Source organism: Salarias fasciatus, chromosome 9 (genome assembly GCF_902148845.1).
Source record: "Salarias fasciatus chromosome 9, fSalaFa1.1, whole genome shotgun sequence".
In the NCBI taxonomy this organism is placed as follows: domain Eukaryota; kingdom Metazoa; phylum Chordata; class Actinopteri; order Blenniiformes; family Blenniidae; genus Salarias; species Salarias fasciatus.
The window spans coordinates 13743948-13767174 of record NC_043753.1 but is presented as its reverse complement, the minus strand read 5'-3'; the positions used below and the strand labels follow the sequence as shown (position 1 = coordinate 13767174).

At 44.0% G+C, this 23227-nt stretch overlaps 1 protein-coding gene across 8 annotated transcripts in view; it reads left to right on the top strand.

The window, feature by feature from the left end:
* The window catches only part of zfhx4 (zinc finger homeobox 4), a 94480-nt gene extending 71482 nt beyond the window's left edge, over positions 1-22998 (top strand). For 5 of the 8 annotated variants that reach the window (XM_030099493.1, XM_030099492.1, XM_030099495.1 and 2 more), the window contains 6 exons: positions 4411-4509; positions 10739-10872; positions 12076-12276; positions 12410-12530; positions 12670-18072; positions 18586-22998. In XM_030099493.1, the coding sequence (XP_029955353.1) occupies positions 4411-4509; positions 10739-10872; positions 12076-12276; positions 12410-12530; positions 12670-18072; positions 18586-20171 (7544 nt within the window). In that variant the 3' untranslated portion in view covers positions 20172-22998. The remainder of the gene's footprint in view (positions 1-4410; positions 4510-10738; positions 10873-12075; positions 12277-12409; positions 12531-12669; positions 18073-18585) is intronic. The other 3 variants (XM_030099498.1, XM_030099497.1, XM_030099496.1) reach the window with 3 other exon arrangements.
* Positions 22999-23227: the final 229 nt, after the last annotated feature.

Genomic DNA, 23227 nt, shown 5'->3' with positions numbered 1-23227 from the left:
ACACACACACACACACACACACACACACACACACACACACACACACACACACACACATACACACACATACACACACTGTGCTGACACTTTCAATACATTCTTCATTGCCTCCATCTCCCATATGTCTACTCCTTCATTTTTTTTTCTTTCAAAACATCTCATTTTACAATTTTTCTCGCTACACACTCCTCCAACAATCTGTTTTCACTCTGCTTCTCCATTTGATATTGTCCTGCTTTCAAGAAATTAACTGTAATTTTGTTAGAAAATTGGTACCGAGCTAATTTTCTTTTTGCAAATCAAAAGCATTTTGTTTGGCGATACCAGGAATTATCCGGTGGACAAACAAAAAACACATATTCATCCCAAGGATTAATTGGCCGCACTGGCTTTTAATTATTAGTTAAATCTGAATTGAATTATTCGTAACTCTCATCAAGAGTCACTTAATTATTCCTCCTTTCTAACGGTTAAATATAGGCTTGTGCAGAGTAATGGAACCCGGGGTCTGTGGTTAACTCCAGCTCACCGGCCGGCTTTAATGTTCCGACTGACCCACATCAAAGAGGGTCCCACCGGGCTGCCAAAATCACACACCCTCCACAGCCTGGCCTACTCCCGCTGTATGCGTTTGTGTGTGTGCGTGTGTGTGTGTGTGTGTGTGTGTGTGTGTGTGTGTGCGTGCGTGTGTGCGCTCAGAGGCAGTGGAAGGTGACTGCGAAAGTTTTGCTCTGCGTGTCCTCTGGTAGCGATTAAGTTGATGGTTAAGAGTCCCTGCTGCACAACCTTCGGTCTCTCACACACACACATGCACACACACGCACACACACCACTTTTGCACATGACATCTCACATGCAAACACATGCAGTCACTGTCTCACTCTCCTGATCAATGGTACACATCCTCACACGCATTGAAAACATGCACCCGTGCACAGTAGTGCGTGCGCGCGCATGTGCGTGCGCACACACGCACACGCTCGTGTGGTGTGCAACCGTCAGGGTCAGTCAGAGGGCAGACGCTGTGCTGATGTATTGAGGGAGCTCGTCTGGGAATGTCCTCAGTGTGGAAACACATTCCCCCTATGCACACACACACACACACTCTCACGCACATGACACACACACACACACACACACACACACACACACACACGACACAGATATAACTGACTCGCAGGGAAAGGAGTGAAAAAAGCACTGATGAGGCCCAGATGATCACCCCTCCTTTTCTCTTTCTTTTTCTCTTTTTTTTTCACCCTCATTCCTTCCTCTCATTCCTTCTTTCTGTTCATTGTCTCTCGCTTCTCTTTCGTCCAATCTGGCCACAGGTAGACTGCCCCCTAGAGGATACTTCAAACACTGGTCCGGTACTGTCATGATCACACGCTGACTGCAGTTTTCACCACTTTCGCCGCGTCTTGGTCCCACTTCCACCAGCCGCCACTTTTTGCCAGGAAGTAAAAATCAGTTCTTCCACCAAAAACGGCGAATCCAGAATGAAAAGTCAATTCCTGACAACAACACCTCACATCGTCCAAAAGCAGTGAAGTTTACAGAAGGCCGTAAAAATTAAACCCTGTTATTCTAAACACGCTCAACAGCTTTTTGCTTAAAGTCGGTCTTTATGGATCACATCTGAACATTTATTTATATACACACCCCCACACACACTTGAAGGAATAAACTGGTGCTGTTTAGCTGAGGTTTTTTTTTTCTTTTTGTCTTCTTGCACCTGCTTTTTGAGATTTTTTTTTTTTTCATTCCGTCTTTTGGGATATTATCTTGACCTTGCAGTATGTGAGATCTTCAAGAGCTTGTGTTCCCCCCCCCCCCTCTCTCTTTGTGTATTTTTGTTTTGACCCGTCTTCCTATTTTTTTCTTCTCCCACTTCTGTAAAAAACATGCTGTTCGATTTTAGCCATTTGCTTTTCCTTGGCTTCGAACAAAAGTCAAGTACACAGAAACGATAAACCGGCTGTGAAGGCTCTACAAACACACACACACACACACACACACACACACACAGTATCCCTCCACTTTCTCTTTATATGAAGGTGAGGTGAATTAAAATACAAAGATGGACGCTGCAGCACCAGCAGTGAAAATTGCAATTTCTGCAGCCTGGGCTCTCTCGGCTGACAGGAGATATTTCATCTCCGTTGTCACCGACATATTAATAAAACATCAGGAGCAGAGTGCAGTCCCAGTCTTTTTTTTTTTTTTCTTCCCCCTCCCAACCACACACACGTGTGTGTGTACACATGCACACAGACCGTGCATGCACATGTGCAAAAACGCGTACAGCACGCACGCACACACACACACACGCACGCGCGTGCAAATGCAAAACTGTAACGCGCTCATGAATACAAACACACACAAGCACAATTTCAATTCTCCTCCTCAATCACATGCCAGCATCTGCCATGAAAATTTCATGCTGTATATAATGTCCACTTAATGTGTTGCCGCTTAAAGCAATGGCGCCAGCGCTCAGCCCATGTGTCTGTCTATGTTTGTGTGCGTGTGTGTGTGCGTGCGTATGTGCGTGCGTGTGCATGCGGTCGCGCCGTGAAAGGGTTAATCATATCATGTTTCCAAAGGGGGTTTTCAGACCCCTTGTGCTCATCATACAATGGCCAAAGTGATTGTATGTAAATGCAAGCTGACCTCAATGCACCCTTTGCTTGATTTCAGTGAATATGACTCTGTGCGTGTGTGTGTGTGTGTGTGTGTGTGTGTGTGTGTGTGTGTGTGTGTGCGTGTGTGTTGTGAAATATGGTTATTAAGGCAGAGCAGAATTGATGAGCACAGCTATTTTATACACACTCACAGAAGCACAGAGACACATACCAGTTTCATTCTCTGGCAGAGTGAGGGGCTTGCGGTGAGAGGGACCCCCCCTCCTTCTCCCCCATTTAAAAGACATGAAATTTTTAACGGTTTTCAGTGAGGGGTGGGGGGGGGGTTTGAGAAAGAGATCGAGAATGTGTGTGTGTAGTATTTGAGGCTTGTGTTGCAAGGGTTTCTGTTTGATTTTGCATTGGTGCATGCTTAGAACAAGATGCAAAAGTGCACTATATAAGTATATATACGTGTGTGTGTGTGTGTGTGTGTGTGTGTGTGTGTGTGTGTGTGTGTGTGTGTGTGTGTGTGTGTGTGTGTGTGTGTGTGTGTGCCTGGTTATCTGGCCTCTCTCAGACTGCTCAAAATTCATTACAAAGTGACATCAGCCCAGCCGGAGACAAATGATGGCTGGATGAAAGGGAGCGCTGGGGCTCGGCTAGGATTAGTGTTAGCTTGTGCTGGCGACACATATACACACATACACACACACGCGCGCGCACACGCACACACTCACAGGCACACACACACACACACACACACACACACACACACACACACACACACACACACACACTTTAATCCACTGGCAGAACACTGCAGATACACAGAATTATCAAACAAGGGGCTGAACTCTCAGAGATGGGCAGGCTAATCTGCTAATAGTACAGAACCGCACGTGTGTATTGAGTTGTGTTAGTGTGTGTGTGCGCCTGTATGTGTGTGTGTGTGTGTGTGTGTGTGTGTGTGTGTGTGTGTGCACCTTTTTCTTTAAACCAAGGTATATAGACAGACCCAATCTCTGTGTATGGATGTGAACATGGCTTCCACTGTCCTGATATGTGTTATCGCTTTATTTTCGTGTGTGTGTGACACATTATAAGACAATATTAATATTGGCTTATATAATTTTTAGAGCTGTGTGTTTTCAGTGGTGGTAATAAAACAGAATAATGACTTTCTCATGTAATTATGCTTTTTCATTAAAACGGTGTCATTTTGTATTTCTGCTCTAAGATTTATCCAACCTAATAGCAATCCAAACGAATTAAAGAAAATGTTTAATGCTCATTTGAAATGAAATATCTGCACAAGAAAACATCCCGATGCCTTTGAAAGGTTTCTTTTAGTGAAAAGTGCTCTCTGAAGCAGTTTCTCTTTGAACAGGTTTTGTCGTCACAGTATTTCCCTGCTTTGGGATCATGGATGTATCGTGTTTCACACAGCAGAAGTGGCATGGCAGGGTTATTTTCAACAGAGCATGTGTTTCAGCCACTGCCATAATTTGCTGCTGAGATACACTGTTCGGTAGTGTAAACTTGACCTTTGTGTAAAAGTGAGGGGACTTATGGGGATTAACTGATCATGCAGAAGCAAGAATATTTTCAAAACGACTCTCAATGCGATATTGTGAAATCTGTGAAAATCTGTGCGCTGTTCCTCACGCCAGTCGCCGTAGAAGCTGATTTTTTTCAGTGCTGACACCCTGACCAGCAAATACATGTTAAAGACGACAACATGGCTCATGAAGCTTTTGTTTGTTTGTTTGTTTTGCATTTTCAGAAGAGACTGCTGAGGACAGCGAAAGACCTCCTCGCTCCTCCTCGAGACCCGGGCTCAACCTCACTGACCGAGACGCGACAGACAGCAAGAAAACTGACCGTGAGTGCACGCACGCACACGCACGTGCACACAGGCACTGCACACCTCCATAAACTTAGAAACACAGAGAACGCACACAGCCCATAAGGCTCTGTTTTTATCATTCATCTGTCTCTCTCCCTCTCGCTCAGATAAGGTTCTAGCGTGTGCGTAACATGTGAACGCTGCTTACTAGCCTCCATGTGACCCGCTTTAATCGTTTCCATCTGACAGAAAGAGAAAAAGAGAATGAGAGAGACGGGGTAGGAGGGGAGCGAGAGAGAGGGAGAGAGTGAGAAATAAAGGATAGGGAAAAAAAAAACTGAGAGAAAGAGAGAAGGATAAGTTGAGTGTTGTGGATATTACCAGGCAATGTCCAGGCCCCAGATTATTTTTTAATCAAATCAGTTTGCGTGCTTGTAATTTATAAGCGCCTTGCATTAATCTTTTCTCGTTCTTGTGCCCTCTCCGATGACATATTAATTTTTCATAAGCGCAGGATTAGATGGGGGGGGGGGGGCTGTGTATATGTTTTTCTAATATTGCTCTGCATCCCTGCAACCCTTAAATTAGTTTTTTCTCTGCACCCTTCCTTCATTTTTCTTCCTCTCCCAGTTTATTTTTTTTCCAGGCTCAATCCATCCCTTAATTGTTGTCCAATCTGTGACCCTATCACAGGCATTACCTTGGATAGAAAAAAAGAGAAGAAAAAAAAAAATAGCACATGTTTGAAAGAGGCAAGAAGAAGCTGTTTATTCGCGTGCAAGAATGGCAATCCTGTAAGCAGGGAGGGGCGACACTCGAAAAGGCGGCGCAGTGTTTTTGTTATTTTGGGCGAGGTATGGTGCACATAATGCCTCCGCTGCAAGGCTGTGGTTGGGATAGCCCCGGCTTTGTTAGATTTGATTTACCCAAATAAGAATTCATATGGTCTTCTTATGTATGAGATGGAAATCCATGGCTGGGGATGAATATTACATGGAGCCTCTCTCTCCTCCTTTTTTTCCCCTCTGTCATTGCACGGGGTCTCATTCTTTTCTATCTTCACTAATGTCCCCCCTCTTCGCTCTATTTTACTCCCCCTCAACCCCCAGCACCCCCCCACTCTCTCACACACACACACACACACACACACACACACACACACATATACACCTTCCAACTCCCACCCTCTACAACCTCCATCCATCTGAAACTGCTTCCCCACCTCCTCTTCCTCGCATGCCATACCTAGCTCCATAATGTGAGGCTCAATGAGGCAGAAGGAGAGCTGAGTGAGGCTGGGGCCTATTAGTTTAGCTAGTCATCTATCTTTCAGCTCTATCTCTCTGACAGGCCTGTCTGACGGACTGGCGGGGAACCACCATCCATGCATTTACCGCTGCATATTACCACCAGCGTCATTTAACACCGCCGCACACATGCAAAGAAGCAAAAAAACCGACGGCGCTCAGGTCCCTCCGCACTTGAAAGGGCGCTTATGCATGTATGTGTTCTTGAGGATAATAACATCTATTTAATATAGAGTACACGCATAATAACGAATAATTACTTTCGTGAATCGCTTTGGGGTCAGATGTTAGGTTGACCAAAAGCCGCGTACAAAATTGCCGTCAGGCTTTTTGCTCTGTGTTCATATAAAGGAACTTTCAGAAAGTCAAAAAGCCAGAAAATGTGATTGCTGGTGTGTCAGCTGGTTGTTACACTTTTTTTTTTAAAAAAAGGAGATTGAATGTCTCACCCAGCCAGAAAAGCCCAGACAGTGTTGAAATATTGCAGTGTGTGTGTGTGGGTGTGGGTGTGGGGGTGTGTGTGGTTCCATATGGAGATCTCCGGCGAAGGGATTAGACTGTGACCAAGTGAGCAGTGTGTTTGTGCACTTCGTCTTCAAGACCACGATCCTTTAAATAAAGACAGAGAGAGAGGAGATGGTGGAGGGGGGGAGGGGCGAGAAAGAGCTGTTTCCGTTGCTTCATTTATATTGTCTTTTTTAATCCTATGTCACTTTAGATTAATTATAATCCATGTTACATTTTCCATGCAAATGTCCTTGATGTGGATTACTTCCAGATAGCTTTGTTTGTGTAGATGGCACATGTCGCCACCATGGCTCAGGGGCCCACTTCTTATAAATAACCAGCTAAACAAAGGCCCCGGCATGGAAATGAGCCTGTCAGGCAGCCTAAGGAAATTACAGATCTCTACCTGCTTCAAATTAGCAACGAAATCACTCATTGTTCCAACAATCGAATGATATCCTGTTAATTTGTGTACAAATTTAATGGTGGGGGGGGCACAAAATACACTCCCATGCAAACAGGATGCGATTTTAAATATTCCATATAAGTGGGTTCATATTCAGAATATTGTCATTATTAATGAGCATGCGTCTTGCAAATTTGCTAAACTTGAGAGGAGAGCTGTGCTCCTTTTCTGTCTCCGAGAGATGAGATTAAAATATATTAAAGATATTAGCATGTTTAATTACAAGCCTGCAGCAGTTCCTTTGTGCATGTATGTGTGTTTTCTGTGTAATGACAGCTTGTTGAGCGTCTCAGCCGATTTGTCAAATGTGACAAGGCCGTGCTCATATTTATCTCTCATTAGAACGCGAGCTGGAGATTGAAGAGAAAGGAAGGTTAGTCATTACAAAACACAAACTACAAGACAGCTGCTGTTTAATGGCCTTTCTTTTCTCTGTCTGACTGTTTTTGCCTCCTCTCCCCTCTCTCTCTCTCTCTCTCTCTCTCTCTCTCTCTCTCTCTCTGTATACCTCCCTCCGGCTAGATCTGGGCCTGCTGAGTGCTTCAGTGGGAGTTTGGGGTTCAGAGTGTGTTGCTGTAATGTTATCAGGTGACCGGGGGTCAGCCTAATGCGTAACCTCAGAGCAGTAGGCCAGTAAATCATGCTGGCTGGCCCTCCATGGCCCGCTTTGGCCAGCTCTCCCTCCCTAGATTTACTGCTCCGTAACCTTAGCCAGTCTGCCAGGGCTCAGGACAGCTAAATTGAATACTAAATCCAAGCCACCCAGCCTTTTGCCCCGTACTCTGTGGTCTGTGTTTGTTGGGGTTTTTTTTTTTTTTTTTTTTTTTTCCTGTTTTCGTGACACAGAATAACAGACTCGTTGATGGAAATATTTCATAGGTTCTAAAAGACATGAAAGAGAATAAATAAAGATTAGAATAGTTTGAAATCCTTCTCTTCAGGACTCGCTGAAGCTGATTTACTCTCAGTTGTCTTTCCCCCTTTAGAAAGAAAAAAAAATCTTTCCACTGCAAAAGTGTAAGCTGTGATAATTTTGTTGCTCCCACTGAATTCCTTGGAACTATTTGGGACAGAAATACCCCGAGGCTAAGCTGCGGGCTTCTCTGTCCCTCTCTCATCATTTTTTTCTTGTTCTTCACTCAGTTCCACTACATCTCTTTGTCTTTTCCATTGCACTTTACTTCTTCCCCATCTGAGTGCCCACTCGCGCGTGTGTGTGTGTGTGTGTGTGTGTGTGTGTTGCATGGGCGTGCGCGTGCGGCCCCCTAAACATCATTGACAGTTGCAAATAAAGATGGGTGGTGTGTGTACCACTCTCTCCCCCTGCAATGCAAAAGCGGTTGAGTGTCATAAATCACCTTTTGATTTATCTAATCAAGCAGGGTCCTGCTCCACGCAGACATTTGTCATTGGCGGAGGGGTCGGGTTGGGGGCGGGGGGGGGGGGGGGGGGGGGGGGGGGGGGGGGGGGGGGGGGGGGGGGGAGTTGGGGGCCGCAATTCCAGGTTTATTTCTGCCCCTTCACTTGACTCGGCTGCAGCTGCTGGAAACCACATAAGGATGAAGGGATAAAGGAAAGGTGGGAAGGGAGGGAGGAAAAGGACAGCCATTAAATATGGGTTACAAATTCAGAGACAAAGGAAAATGAGAGCAGAACCTCCTGCTCCCGCCTGGATTTCAGTCATTCCGTAATGTATTTGCAGTCTCTACACTATTAAAAGAAAAAGCTACACTGAGCGAGATGTTATTTTTTTCCCTTTTGAATGTAAAGGTGGTGTCTGGACCGCACTCGCCATCATAATTGTCTTATACCCTTGGAAGAAATTCTAAAAGTCTGAATGCAACTTTATTTACAGGCAGGGCCATTTCACTCTCCTAAGCAGCGATAGAAAAAATGTCTTTTCTCCACGTTCAGGGTCAACCAATTGTTTTTCTTCGAATGAACTTCATAAGTGTTAACCAAAGCACGGGGTCAACGCTGAATCTGAATCAGAAGGACAGACCTTATACTCATATCCGCACCCAAACATACATTTACATTCAACATGACAGTAATCAATGATGATGTGTGGGCCACTTTTCCCTCGCTGCATTGTAAATGTGTTTGCAGGCTCTTGTCTGACAATCGCCTCATCTCCTTTTGCTGGGATGTAATTTAGTTGCAAATTGACTGGAAGATGGAGGCAAAAATTGAAAGTTGAAATTAGAAATGGTTATAATAAATACGGGGGGGCGGGGCGTCGGCTTCGGAAAGGTCAGGTGATATGACGGGCGCTTCCAGCCTGGGCCGATCTGACCAATGGAGTGTCAGAGGCCTGACATGAGGCACATAACACACACACGCAAACACACACACACACACACACACACACACACACACACACACACACATATATATGTGCGCTGACACACATGCACACACACACACACACACACACACACACACACACACATATATACACGCACAAGCCCTGCAGGGGCCATCACAAGCAGTGGAAGACGAGATTACCTCGCTCTTCTGAGCTGCAGAGCAATTCTCGGATGTTCTTGGAAATTCACATTGTGCCCTTGTGTTTTTTTTTCTCCCCCCCTCTCTCTCTTTCTTCCTTTCTTCCCTCCCTCCCTCTCTCTTGTCACTTTCCTTGACAGGCCAATATTTCAGGCTCCAGATATAGGGGATTACAAATAAAATAAGTGGAACGCCTACTTAATGCAACAGAATTAAAATGCATGAACGGGCCGGAGGAATTGATATGCGCCCAATACAAACATGAGCCACAGAATAATATGAAATACAAAATGTTTTTTTTTTCAACCCCCTCTCCATGTATCAGTGCTTTGATTTCCCTTTTTTTCCATTTGTGCATCTAGCGTGAAGCGTTGATTCGCAAGAGTGAGGCTCACATATTGCCTTGAGTGACCAGACGAGGGAGGGGACGCAATAGAGGGGGGGTGGATGGGTAGGAGGGGGGGGGGGGTGATGGCTCAGGGAGAGAGGGAGGAAAAGACCAAGAAAGAAGAAGGGAAGGAGGGTGGGAGAGTTGCCGTTGCTGTGTCTTTGTGTTGTGCCGAGTGGGTAAATTGCAGTGGCAGAGTATAGCGGGGCCTGCACGGCCTGTATCTTAGGATGAGGCTAATGAAAGATTTATCAGCGGCTGCAGCATTTACTAAATACAACCAGAGGCTGATTTCTCCACACTGAGCCCTGCTGTTAACGTCACACACGCTTACACGCACACGCACAAATAGACTCGCACAAGTAGAACCACCAGCCATGACCAAGCCCTGAAAATTTAGCATCTTATACAGACACAGGAGTTGTCGAGGCAGCTGGGGAAATGTATATGAACTAATGAAGTGTATAATATTACCATAACATTTAATGTATGTCGTGCTGTGATAATGAGCCAGCCAGAGTTTTTCCCATTTTACATGTCCTCGGGGTAGAAACACGTCAGCATATATGAATGTGAATCGCACAGTTCATGCTTGTATCCAGGCTAATGTTGTTTTGGTGTCAAATATTTTTTTGTAAATCATCACCTATGTTCCACTGAATAATAATATGGCAGACTTGTTTATGTTGTCCGCGGTATTATTTGCACAGCAATGATCACTTCATCAATGTGTGATCTAATGCAAACACAATTCCAATCCATTCACCGAAATTCATCATAGTAGGATGTTGTTGAATATTACTCCACTTACTCCACAGGATATTTGGGTTTTGTATTATTATGCGCAAAGTCTACAATCTAAAGAGTTCTTTCTTTTGGGAGAAATTACTCCAATTGACGCCTAACTGGTTAGTCGATGTTTTAAAAAGTTGCTATAATCATAAATGTAAACCATTCAATGCAAGCTGTTGTTCCACAAATGTGTTCATATAACATGTTGTCATAAAGATCTGCTAATGAGCTGATTCTAATGTTTTGCATTCTGTTTTTTCCTCTCTCTCTCTCTCCACAATCTTTACTATCTTCCAGGAGCGAATACCATATCCAAAGAGGTTGCTGGACCGAATGCTATGGGTAAACATTCCCTCCTGTCAGATCGACATGTTGAAAGTCCTCCCAAAAGGCCAAAGTCTGCTGAGGGGAAGACCTCGGCCAATGACCAGGTAAAGGTTTTCAAAATATCAAAGCAAACTTACAATACTGCAACCAACCATGAACATGTCACTACCAGCATCCTTAGAGTGTCTGACATGGGTTCAGGGGGGTCCAATGACCTGTAAATGTTTTCACCTTGGCAAAGACAAGGCTGCTCTGTAATGAATCCAGATATCTATTTGTAGTACACTTGTGGCATCTCATCTTCCAAACACTAGTTGTTGAATTTATTGTTGGACATACCGAATGCTAAAAAGCTAATGAGGTAGGTTCGTCTTCATAAGCATTAATGAAATCTAACCTTCACTGTCACTGTGGGATGAGTTAATGGGAGGATACTTAACCATAAGAAGCAGAAATGCTAAGCCAAGCATTTAGCAATTGCTGGCGCCAGCTTTCATTCAAAGGGTTAAATGCATCCCACCATTCCCTCTCTGACAGAGCTTTTTAGCATCAAGTACAACAGGCCAGGCTTTGTGTTCTTAAGTGGAATACCTGCACTAGCTTTAGGTCTCCCTCCCTGCTTCTTTTCCCCCTTTTTGCATCTCTTTAAATTATATGTGTTTTTAAATTAGATTATGAAGTATTAGCTCGTCTGGTTCTGGGCCCTGCAAGGAGGGAGGACTTAGTCATTTCAGAAATGGATTCTATTAAGACAGGTGGTAGGGAGGCAGCTATGCTCAGAGTACTCCCTGTAATGAGGGCATGCTGTAGCCGGGGAGAGTACACACCTTTGTCATCTGTAATCTCCTGATTAGAAATTCTGGCCAATCGTTTCTTCTCCTAATAAAATTGCATGAGTTGAAAGACTTAAGTGAATTACATGAAACATGGTTGATCTACATTTTCTGTGTTAAGGTGGGCATGGGAATTGGTTGTGAGAGTGTTAGAATGTGTTAGACTGCATTATGCGAAAATTGAAGAATACAATAAATTCATTATGGTTTTGCATAAATTGGGCCATTTCACTTCTGAACAGAGAGTTTTCTAAATCTTAATGAACTACTTTTTTTTTTTTTTTTTTTTAACTTGTCTTTGGGCCGTAATACATAGCTAAGCTTGTAGTGCCTTAGTGCAAGAATTATATTTAATCAAGTAGTTCAAGTGCAAAAAAAGTTAGTCCATCACATTCACCTTGCATAGGATTCCCTCTTTCTTGGATTAAGTCTCCACTCTCTCCCAAATACTAATTTAGCGCTCTCGTTTTCTAGATTCAGCAGTGCCCATACTGCAACTACAGCAGTAAAGATGCCAACCGTATGCAGCTCCATGTGATGTCCCAGCATTCCATGCAGCCAGTGATCCGCTGTCCACTGTGCCAGGATGTTCTGAGCAACAAGATCCACTTGCAGCTGCATCTGACTCACCTTCACAGTGTGGCACCAGACTGCGTGGAAAAGCTCATTATGACCGTATGTACAAATAACATTTATGAAGTGTGTTTGTGTGTGTGTGTGATTTTGAAATAAGGAAACACGATTAAAAATAACAGAGGATATAATATGCTTTTTGCGTTTGTTTTTTGTTTTTGTTTTTTTCTGATAGGTTGTTGGACCCGATACAGCAACACCAAATAATATAATGCATCCCCAAACTGGACAAGACAAAAGTCTGTCTTCAATGGATTCCTCTACCTCTCTCAGTGATGGGTCAGGAAAATCTCAAGGTGAGCAGAAAACATTGTTTTGGAGTTTCTCCGTCAGTCTAAATGTTGTTGTAAAAGTGATATTAAAGGTTATTTGAACTATAGTTTTTAGAAATACATGACCTCATATTGTACTTCAAGCTATGCTCTCTACTTACAGGAAGCATCTCAAAGGATGAACTGACCAATCAAGACAAGAATGAATTAGATCTGCAGAGTGAGGAACTCAAGCCACCAAAGGAGGCCTCGGAGGCCCCGGATTGGAAGAGAGCTAGTGGGTTAGGACATGATAGTAAGTCTCCTGATACCCTACAAGATCACCTCAGTGAGCTCCAAAGACTCCAACAGCAACAACAGCAGCTGTCAGTCTCTGATCGACATGTCTACAAATATCGTTGCAACCACTGCAGCTTGGCCTTCAAGACAATGCAGAAGCTTCAGATACATTCTCAGTACCATGCCATCAGAGCAGCCACGATGTGCAGCCTGTGCCAGCGCAGCTTCAGAACATTCCTGGCTCTCAGGAAGCATTTAGAAAATGGACATCCTGAACTCAGTGAAGCTGAGGTGCAGCAACTCATAGGAAACTTGCCACTGAATGGAGACATCACTGAGAGTGAGGCCAGGGCTTTGGAGGAAGCTCAAGCCTTTGAACATGACTTGGACAAAGATGATGAAATGGACCAAGAGGAGAAGCCCAGTCCGACTGGAAGTGACAGCAGCTCTCTGCTAGATGACATGGGTGCAGAACCAAAACGAACCTTGCCATTTAGAAAAGGACCCAACTTCACAATGGAGAAATTTTTGGACCCCTCTCGGCCTTACAAGTGCACAGTATGTAAGGAGTCCTTCACTCAGAAGAACATCCTACTTGTTCATTATAATTCGGTGTCCCACCTCCACAAATTGAAGAAGGTTCTTCAAGAGGCATCAAGCCCAGTTCCACAAGAAACGAGCAACAGCATTGATAATAAACCTTTCAAATGCAATATTTGCAATGTTGCCTATAGCCAAAGCTCAACACTTGAAATTCATATGAGGTCAGTACTACACCAGACCAAAGCCAGAACCGCCAAAACTGACATGAGCAGCAGCTCTAGCATCACTGGAACCAGTGGTCCAGTGCCTGCAAAAAGTCCTGGGCCAAGTGCACAAGGGAATACAAGCATCTCAGACACAGCTAGAAGTGGAACACCATCTTCTAACAAAGAAAACACTGTGGAACCCAAAGACAGTAACAGCAGCAGCAACGCAAAACAAACAACAACAACCAATGACCATGTCTCAGCACAGGCAAGCAGCCACCAGTCAGCACAGACCTCAGCCCAGCTGCAAATGCAGCTTCAGCATGAACTGCAACAACAGGCTGCCTTCTTCCAGCCTCAGTTTCTCAATCCAGCTTTCTTCCCCCATTTTCCAATGACTCCAGAGGCTCTGTTGCAATTTCAACAGCCACAGTTCCTCTTTCCCTTTTACATACCAGGAGCAGAGTTCAACCTCAGCCCAGAACTTGCGCTGCACTCGGCAGCAGCCTTTGGAATGCCTGGCCTGACTGGATCATTTCTGGAGGATCTGAAGCAGCAGATGCAGCAGCAACACCAGTTACAGCAGGCCCAGGCCCAGCAACAGGCTCAACAGCAGCAGCAGCAGCAGCAGACCTCTCAGACACAGTCACAAATTCACCAACAGAAAAACCAGCAACTGCAGAATCACAAACCCAAAATGGAGCCTGGTGCTTTGTCAATTTCAGACATACAAATGTCAAGAGAAGCAGAGGATCACTTAGAAAAACAAGAAAATAGAGCAAAGATGGAGAATGGAGGTGATGCATTGAGTGATGGCAGTAAAGACCACAAAGACCACAAAAAGACAAAGTTCCCTGAGCCATTGATTCCCCCTCCACGTATCGTGTCAGGAGCAAGGGGTAATGCAGCCAAAGCACTCTTGGAGAACTTTGGATTTGAGTTGGTCATCCAGTACAATGAAAACAGACAAAAAAACCAGAAGAAGAACAAAGATGGAGTTGAACAAGTGGAGATGAATACTGACAAACTTGAGTGTGGGATGTGTGGAAAGCTATTCTCCAACATGCTAATTCTCAAAAGCCACCAAGAGCATGTGCACAGTCACTTTTTCCCATATGTTGAGCTTGAAAAGTTTGCCCAGCAGTACAGAGAGGCTTATGACAAACTTTATCCAATTAACCCCGCTTCACCTGAGACTCCACCACCGCCCCCACCTCCGCCACCCCCTCCACCACCCCCACCTGCTCCAGCACCAGTGACGACTCCCCAGCCTCCCTCTACGTCATTGACAAAGCCCCAAACCCCAGTTCCTTCACCGGTTCCTGTTCCCCATCAGACCACACATCAAACAACTCACCAAGCCCAGCCAACCCAGCCTCCACCCCCTCCACCACCACCTACTGCCCCCCCTGCACCACCCCAAGTGCAGCTTCCAGTTCCCTTGGATCTGCCACTTTTCCCACCCCTAATGATGCAGTCCGTCCAGCATCCAGGACTGCCTCCTCAGCTTGCTCTCCAGCTGCCTAGTATGGACTCCCTTTCCACAGACCTTACCCAGCTTTGCCAGCAACAGTTGGGCCTTGATCCAAACTTTCTTCGCCAGTCTCAGTTCAAGCGACCACGTACTCGTATCACTGATGACCAACTCAAGATTCTTCGTGCCAACTTTGACATCAACAACTCTCCAAGTGAAGAGCAAATTCAGGAAATGTCTGAAAAGTCTGGCCTACCCCAAAAAGTCATAAAGCACTGGTTCCGCAACACCCTCTTCAAAGAAAGGCAACGAAGTAAAGATTCCCCCTATAATTTTAACATTCCTCCCGTTACTACTTTGGAAGACATTCGATTGGAATCACAGCTCAGTGCACATGAATACTACAGAACTGATTCAGCCATGAACAAGAGATCCTCCAGAACTAGATTCACTGATTATCAGTTGAGAGTGCTTCAAGACTTCTTTGACACCAATGCCTACCCAAAGGATGATGAGATTGAGCAACTCTCCACTGTGCTCAACTTACCAACACGAGTGATTGTGGTGTGGTTTCAGAATGCTCGCCAGAAAGCCCGCAAGAGCTACGAGAATCAGGCAGATTCAAAAGACAATGAGAAGAAAGAGCTGACTAATGAGAGATACATCAGAACCAGTAACATGCAGTACCAGTGTAAGAAGTGCAACATCGTGTTCCCACGTATCTTTGACCTTATAACCCACCAGAAAAAACTGTGTTATAAGGATGAAGATGAAGAAGGTAATGAGGAAGCCCAATGTGAGGAATACATGGATTCTTCCGAGCAAGGCTCAGTGAAGAGTTCACATTCATATTCAGAGCAAAGCAAACAGCTTCAAACAGGAGGTGCTACGACCTCTGGCTCAAGCTCCCCTGTGATGGCCTCTCCTCGTGCGGCAGTGGGAAAGTCTTCCCCCAAGCCAGATACTGCCCTTGAAATTGAACTTAAACAAGCTGAGACCGCCCCTTCACCAGTGATCAAGTCACTTCCAGATCCGAGACCATCTAAGGCTTGCACACCTCAGCCACCTCCTCAGAAAGCTCCCCAACCACAAATGTCACGACCCCATTCCCAGCCCCAGGCAGCTGCAGTGCCCTCAAGTCCACTCTCCCTGGCTCTTTCTTCGCTCACAAACAGCCTTCCTCACCAGATGCTCCAGTACCAGTGTGACCAGTGTAAGATAGCATTCCCCACCGTGGAACTATGGCAAGAGCACCAACACATGCATTTCTTAGCTGCTCAGAACCAATTCCTCCACTCTCAATTCCTTGAAAGACCAATTGATATGCCCTACATGATATTTGATCCTAACAATCCACTAATGGCTAGTCAGCTATTATCTGGGGGACTCTCTCAAATCCCCTCTCAGGGTAGCTCTGGCATGGCTTCAGCTGCAGCCTCTGGGGCAATGAAGAGAAAATTAGATGACAAGGAGGAAAATACTAATGACAAAGATGGTGTAAACAGTAGTGAAGAACAGCACAGAGATAAACGTTTGAGAACTACTATCACACCAGAACAGTTGGAGATTCTGTATGACAAATACCTGCTTGACTCTAACCCAACAAGGAAGATGCTGGACCACATTGCACGTGAAGTTGGCTTGAAAAAGCGAGTTGTGCAAGTTTGGTTCCAAAACACTCGTGCGAGAGAGAGAAAGGGGCAGTTTAGGGCAATAGGACCCTCTCAGTCACACAAAAAATGTCCCTTTTGCAGAGCACTGTTCAAGGCAAAATCTGCTCTGGATAGCCACATACGATCTCGACACTGGCATGAGGCTAAGCAGGCAGGTTTCAGTTTACCACCAAGCCCAATGATGAATCAAGACAATGAAAGAGGTGAAAGCCCAAATAAATATAGTTTCTTCGACTATCCACAGCTGCCTACCAAGACTGAGCCAAATGAGTATGAGCTGCCTGCTGCAACTTCAACTCCAGTCAAACCATCTGAGGCACAAGTAAAAAACTTCTTAAGCCCTTCATCCTTAAAAGCTGAAAACTGTGATGAAACTGAAGGGCCCAATATGAATTCAGCAGAAGCATCATCTTATGACCTCAGTAAGGTGGACTTCGATGAGACATCATCAATTAATACAGCCATCAGCGATGCCACTACTGGTGATGAGTGTAATAACAATGAGGTTGAGAGCCTTACTGCCAATGGAGGGGACAAACTGATTGACAGCAAAAGTGGCCTGGCTCTAAATTCTGAAGGCAATGAAAGGTTCCAATTCAGCATGGTGAGCCCTGCCCTCAGCTTCTCTGGGAAAGACTGTGACTTTTACTTTAGTTCCAGGGATGATGATATGGATGAAAATAACGACAGGAGTGAATCGTCGAGCCTCGCCGATCCCAGTTCACCCAGTCCTTTTGGAGCAGGCAATCCATTCAAGTCTGGAAAAGGAAGCAGTGCTGGTGATAGGCCAGGCCACAAACGATTCAGAACGCAGATGAGCAACCTGCAACTTAAAGTTCTCAAAGCCTGCTTTAGTGACTATCGCACTCCTACGATGCAAGAGTGCGAGATGCTGGGGAATGAGATTGGTCTCCCCAAGCGTGTTGTCCAGGTGTGGTTCCAGAACGCACGCGCTAAAGAAAAGAAATTCAAGATAAATATCGGAAGGCCGTTCATGATAAGTCAAGGCTCACCAGATGGACCAAGGCCCGAGTGTACACTGTGTGGTGTAAAGTACACTGCCCGGATGTCTGTCCGAGACCACATCTTCTCCAAACAGCACATCACCAAAGTGCAAGAAACCCTGGGCAACCAGGTGGATCGAGAAAAGGACTACCTAGCACCAACCACTGTCCGTCAGCTGATGGCCCAGCAGGAGCTGGACCGCATGAAGAAAGCTGGTGAAGGACTCAGCCTGCCTGGCCAGCAACAGACTTCAGTGGACCACAATAATGCACTTCATGGCCTCAGCCTACCCTCAGGCTACCCAGGGTTATCTGGACTTCCACCAGTTCTACTTCCTGGGGTCAATGGGCCGTCATCGCTTCCTGTATTCCCACCCAACACACCTGGTGAGTTAGTATGACAAACAATGAACAGAGATGTTAAACAGACTAGAAGCTTTATGAACTGAGATTTATCGTGCACTATTTTATTCTATTACTACTGGTATATTCTGTACCACAGTGATGTTTGTCAGAGGTCCTATTTTTTAAACTATTTCAAAATGAAAAATGGTGGGAGTTAGTGCATGTATAATGTCAGCATCAAAGTTTAAATGCTAATTGCTAATTCAGAGATTTTTTTGTGTTTTTCTACAACAAATGTATATCATGGCTTTGTTTAATTTTGTGTTTCCCCTTATTGTAGGTTTGGTATTTCTATATCATAATATATTGTCAAATTGAAATTATCATAACGAGCATGTGACAGTTTTGATCCATAACAAAATCTTATCAAGAGATAACGATTAAGCCAGTGAAAAATTAAGCATCTTTATCTTAGACGAACAAATTTCCAAAGTGACTTGGGATTGACTATTTAAATATTGAATATTTCCATATCTATATACCACTGTATTTCAGCTTTAGCGTCTCCCGGTGCTGGCATGCTTGGGTTCCCTACACCAGCCACCCCCTCTCCTGCCATGTCTCTCAGCACTACCCCAACCAAGACTCTTCTGCAGACTCCTCCTCCTCCTCCTCCACCACCTCCTCCTCCTCCTGTTCCCTCCACACCTTTGGCAGCAGCAAACCATTCAGAGCAGCAAGGCAAAGATTCAGAGAGAGACAGCAGCAAGAAGCCAGGAGACATGACACCACAAGTAAAGGTGAAGGACAGAGAGAATGAGAGCGGGTCACGCCCTGAGACCCCCAGCATGGCCAAGAAAAGGGAGAAAGCGTGTCCAACGCCAGGGAAGCCAGGAAGTGAGGCTACGCTGGATGCCACACAACTTCAAGCACTTCAGAATGCTCTTGCTGCAAGTGATCCCAGTTCCTTCTTGGGGGGGCAGTTCTTGCCCTACTTTCTTCCTGGATTTCCCAACTGCTTCTCGCCCCAACTTCCCAGAGGGGTCCAGACAGGGGGCTACTTCCCACCACTGTGTGGAATGGAGAGTCTATTCCCATATGGCCCAGCAGCAGTCCCACAAGCTGCCATGGCCGCTGGCCTCTCCCCGACAGCTCTCCTGCAGCAGTACCAACAGTACCAGCAGTCCCTCCAGGACTCACTGCAGAAGCAACAGCAGCAGCAGCAGCAGCAGCAGCAGAAACAAGTTGAGCAGCAGCAGAAACAACAGCAGCAGCAGCGGCAACAGAAACCTACTCCCATGCAGACACCCCAGAGCATACAGAGCACCACAACCAACTCATTCAAACCAAAAGAATCTATAGATGCTAAGGATGACAACAACAAAGGCTCTTCAACAGAAAGCACAAAAGAAGAACCGAAAACAGATACCAAAAGTACCATGGATTTTCCAGACGCTTTTATTGTACCGTCCGTCAAGCATGAGTTTATATGCAGGAAGTGCCAGATGATTTTTGCTGACGAAGATTCAGTGGTACGTCATCAGAAGTCCTTCTGTTACTTCGGACATCCTATTTCTGACCCGCAAGAGACAGTGCTTCGAAAGGCAGTGAGCAACTACACTTGTGTTGCCTGCAATGTGGTTGTTAACGGGAATGAAGCACTTGGCCAACACCTTCAGTCGAGCTTGCACAAAGAGAAAACAATCAAACAAGCAATGAGAAATGCCAAAGAGCATACTAGATTATTACCTCACTCTGTCTGCTCCCCTACTCCTAACACCACATCTACCTCGCAGTCTGCAGCTTCTTCTAATAACACCTTTCCTCATCTCTCTCGCTTGTCCATGAAGTCCTGGCCAAATGTCCTGTTCCAGGCCACCACAGCCCGGAAAGCTGCTTCCTCCTCCCCGTCTGCCTCTCCTCCTCCCCCCCTCTCCTCACCTTCAACGGTTACCTCAACTTCCTGCAGCACCTCAGGGGTTCCAACCTCACTACCCACCGAGAGTTGTTCAGATGAGTCTGACAATGAGCTAAGCCAGAAGCTGGATGACTTAGATAACGCGTTGGAAGTCAAGGCGAAGCCGGCCTCTGGCCTAGACGCGAGCTTCAGTAGTATCAGAATGGATATGTTCAGTGTGTAGGAGTGACAAAAGGATCCCTTGCTTAAAGAAAAAAATAAGACTTTTTAAACTGCAGTTCCAAAGTTTCTCTTAACCCAAAAAATTACAGTACCAAATGATTGACTCAGGATTGTTTTTCCCATATTGATATGCTGGCAAGATATTGATTGATTTTTGTTATGGACAGAACTGTTGCAGATGCTTGACTGAGCTTATATTGTATACAAAAACAAGGAGTAGGAAAAAAATCCCACAGGCTCCCTTGGGGAGCTTGTTTCAAGCCAAAAACTCTCACGATAGCAAATTGCACCTCAGCTGGATTGTTTTCCAAATGCTAGCATGTACTGTATGGGATGACGATCCAGAACCCTCAAAGAGAATCTCTCTTAGTTTAGATAGGTGTAATTCAGTAGCTTTAAATTCTCAGGTCAGAACATAACATTTCTCATTTGTTAAAGCAGCAACAAGCCTGGGTACACTTGGCTTATAACCAAAACATGTCAAGCTTTATCGGACGCATTTCCTTGATGTGTATAGAGTACCAAGAGACAATATTACTGTTACAATGGACGATGTGCATATCCTTTTAGTTTTGCCCTACAAAGACAGTATGGTTTTGCCACTGAGGGAATTTAGAATGGTGAAGTAAATGTGTATGATGCCCCTGTGTTTGCCAGTTTGTATTACAACAAGCTGTATCTATTTCCCACCCTCTTTTTTCTTGTAGTATATACTAATCTGTGCCAACTCTTACCTTCTCACTTTTACCTCTGCTCACACCCTTTTCTGAAGAGGTAATAACTCTAGTTTTGATAGACTCTCGGATTATGTGAATATAACATTTTTCATTTGTGAATTGCTGTACTGTTACGGTACCTGCTTGTGTCTGGACTATAGTGCACTTATTTTGTTTTTATTTTGTCTTTTTATTATTTGAGTAGGCCATTTGTTAATTTAATAGAGTTTTTTTTTTTTCCGTTTGTATGTATGTATGTTTGTGTTTAATTATTATTTGTGTCTATTGCAGCAGCATATTGGTCCATAATTGTTACAGGATTGATCCCTAACAATCGAGAGACCTATTTAACAATTGGTGCATCCATGAAAGCAGTACTGTATACTTGAAACTGTTAAGGTACAAGTTGGTCACAATGTTAAAAAAAAAAAGAAAAGAAAAAAAAAGGTATGATCATTTGCTACACTTTTGCAAATATGCTGCTTTAAAAGGGGGACAACAGCATTTGTGTTGTATATTAAAATCATTTTCATGTACTTGTAGGACTTTCAACAGTGTTACACCTGTACGCAGCCATTTAGTGCAAAGGTTAACGTCCTCCTACCAATTCTCTGGGCACTTCTGATGATCTACAATTAAACTTAACGTCTGAATTTTTTTCCACATTTAGTGATTTCAACATCGCAAAGTATTACCTTACAACATTTTGCTGCTACTGTGTAATGTTAATTTGCTTGCCATAAAATCTCTCAGCTTTCTACCAGACTAAATAATGATCCATTACCTGCTTTGCTTTGCTTTTTTGTTTTTGTTTTTTTTTCCTTTTAGTTTATTTTTTGTTGTTTTGCTGTGGAACTAAGAATGTGAAAGCTGTCAAAGGGTGTTCAATTTTTTACGAATCACTTTCTAGTTTGGTAACCAGTGTGATTCATTCCAAAGTAACAGAAGGCTATTTGTATGAAAGAAAAGGCTTGTGAACAAAGAAAGCTAAGCTGTTGTACATATTCGTAGTTGGCTGTGCATGGTACAAATTTATTAATATGAAGAAATGCAAAAATGTATTGCTTTTGGTATTTCCTATTCTGAGATGAGCAAGTAGCATGTAATGCAACTGTTTGACAGGTTAAATCAAATCATGCTTAGTTATTGTTTCAAACAATGGAATCAAGTAACATTTCCTCTTATGTTTTATTATTGTAAAGGTGTTTTTTTCAAAGTTTTAAAGCAAAAATGTCAGTTTTTAATTTTCTGTGTGAGCTTTTTAAATGTCATTATTTGGATTTTTAGTATTTTACATTTACTTTATTCCTGAAGACACTTTTCGATTGTGTTTCATAAGAGACATCCTGGCCTCCCAAGGTGCAATTCTGCCATTGTACAAACATGAGCGACTGTCCTGATTCCAAAGGCTTTCACAACTCTGGCTTTTTGCCTTTCCCCACCCCCGTGGCTCAGCATCATAAGACTGAACTGTCCGCTAACATCGTGTGCTAAGATGTTAGTATCAGACAGGACGCTTTCCACACCAAGGACTGGTAAAAGCTAACAAACCAACAAAAAGGATGGTCCAACAATATAACTGTACATAGATATTGCAACTGCACAGCAGCCAAAAAGAAAAAAAAAGAAAAAAAAAAAGAACTTTTTAAAAAAAATGGATGGATTGTGTCATGTTTCTGGGGACAGCCTTCAAAAGGTTGAAATTGGAATTGTTCTTCTGGATGTCAAAGGGATTTTCATGGCGCAATCATATCCTACACAATATGTACTCTTCAACATCTGGGTTACATAGGAAATGCACCCTGAGGTTTTAATAAGAAGAAGCCCCTATGGCTAAAACTTTAAATAAACTAAACCAAAAATGTTATTGATGTTTTATATATAGAGAGTAGTCGCATTAGTTTTTGTTACTGTACTGTTTGAGGTCTCAACTGTACCGTATCACGGTAATAACATGGTTTTGAAACCTTTTTTTTTATTTTGTCACAGACCTGTTGTCATAGTTGAAATGACGTTTATTGTAGATGGTATTTGAACAACTTCTGGAAATAGTTCATCAAGTATGTTTGTTGCTCATTGTTGTGATACATTAAAAACTGTATCTGCAAACCAGCTTGGGCTCATCTTTTTCTTTTTTTGTTTTCCTTCATTTCACGAGACACACCGACTTTGATTTTGATCGCCGACGTTCACATTTCATCCATCTGCTTGGTGTAATTTTTGGCTTTATCTCTCACATACAGATTACGATCACATGTTCATGCACTTAAAATACAACGCGTACCATCTTCATGCCCATAAGCGTTCTTTCTTCTTTCAGTTGTGTGTATTGTTGCGTTAT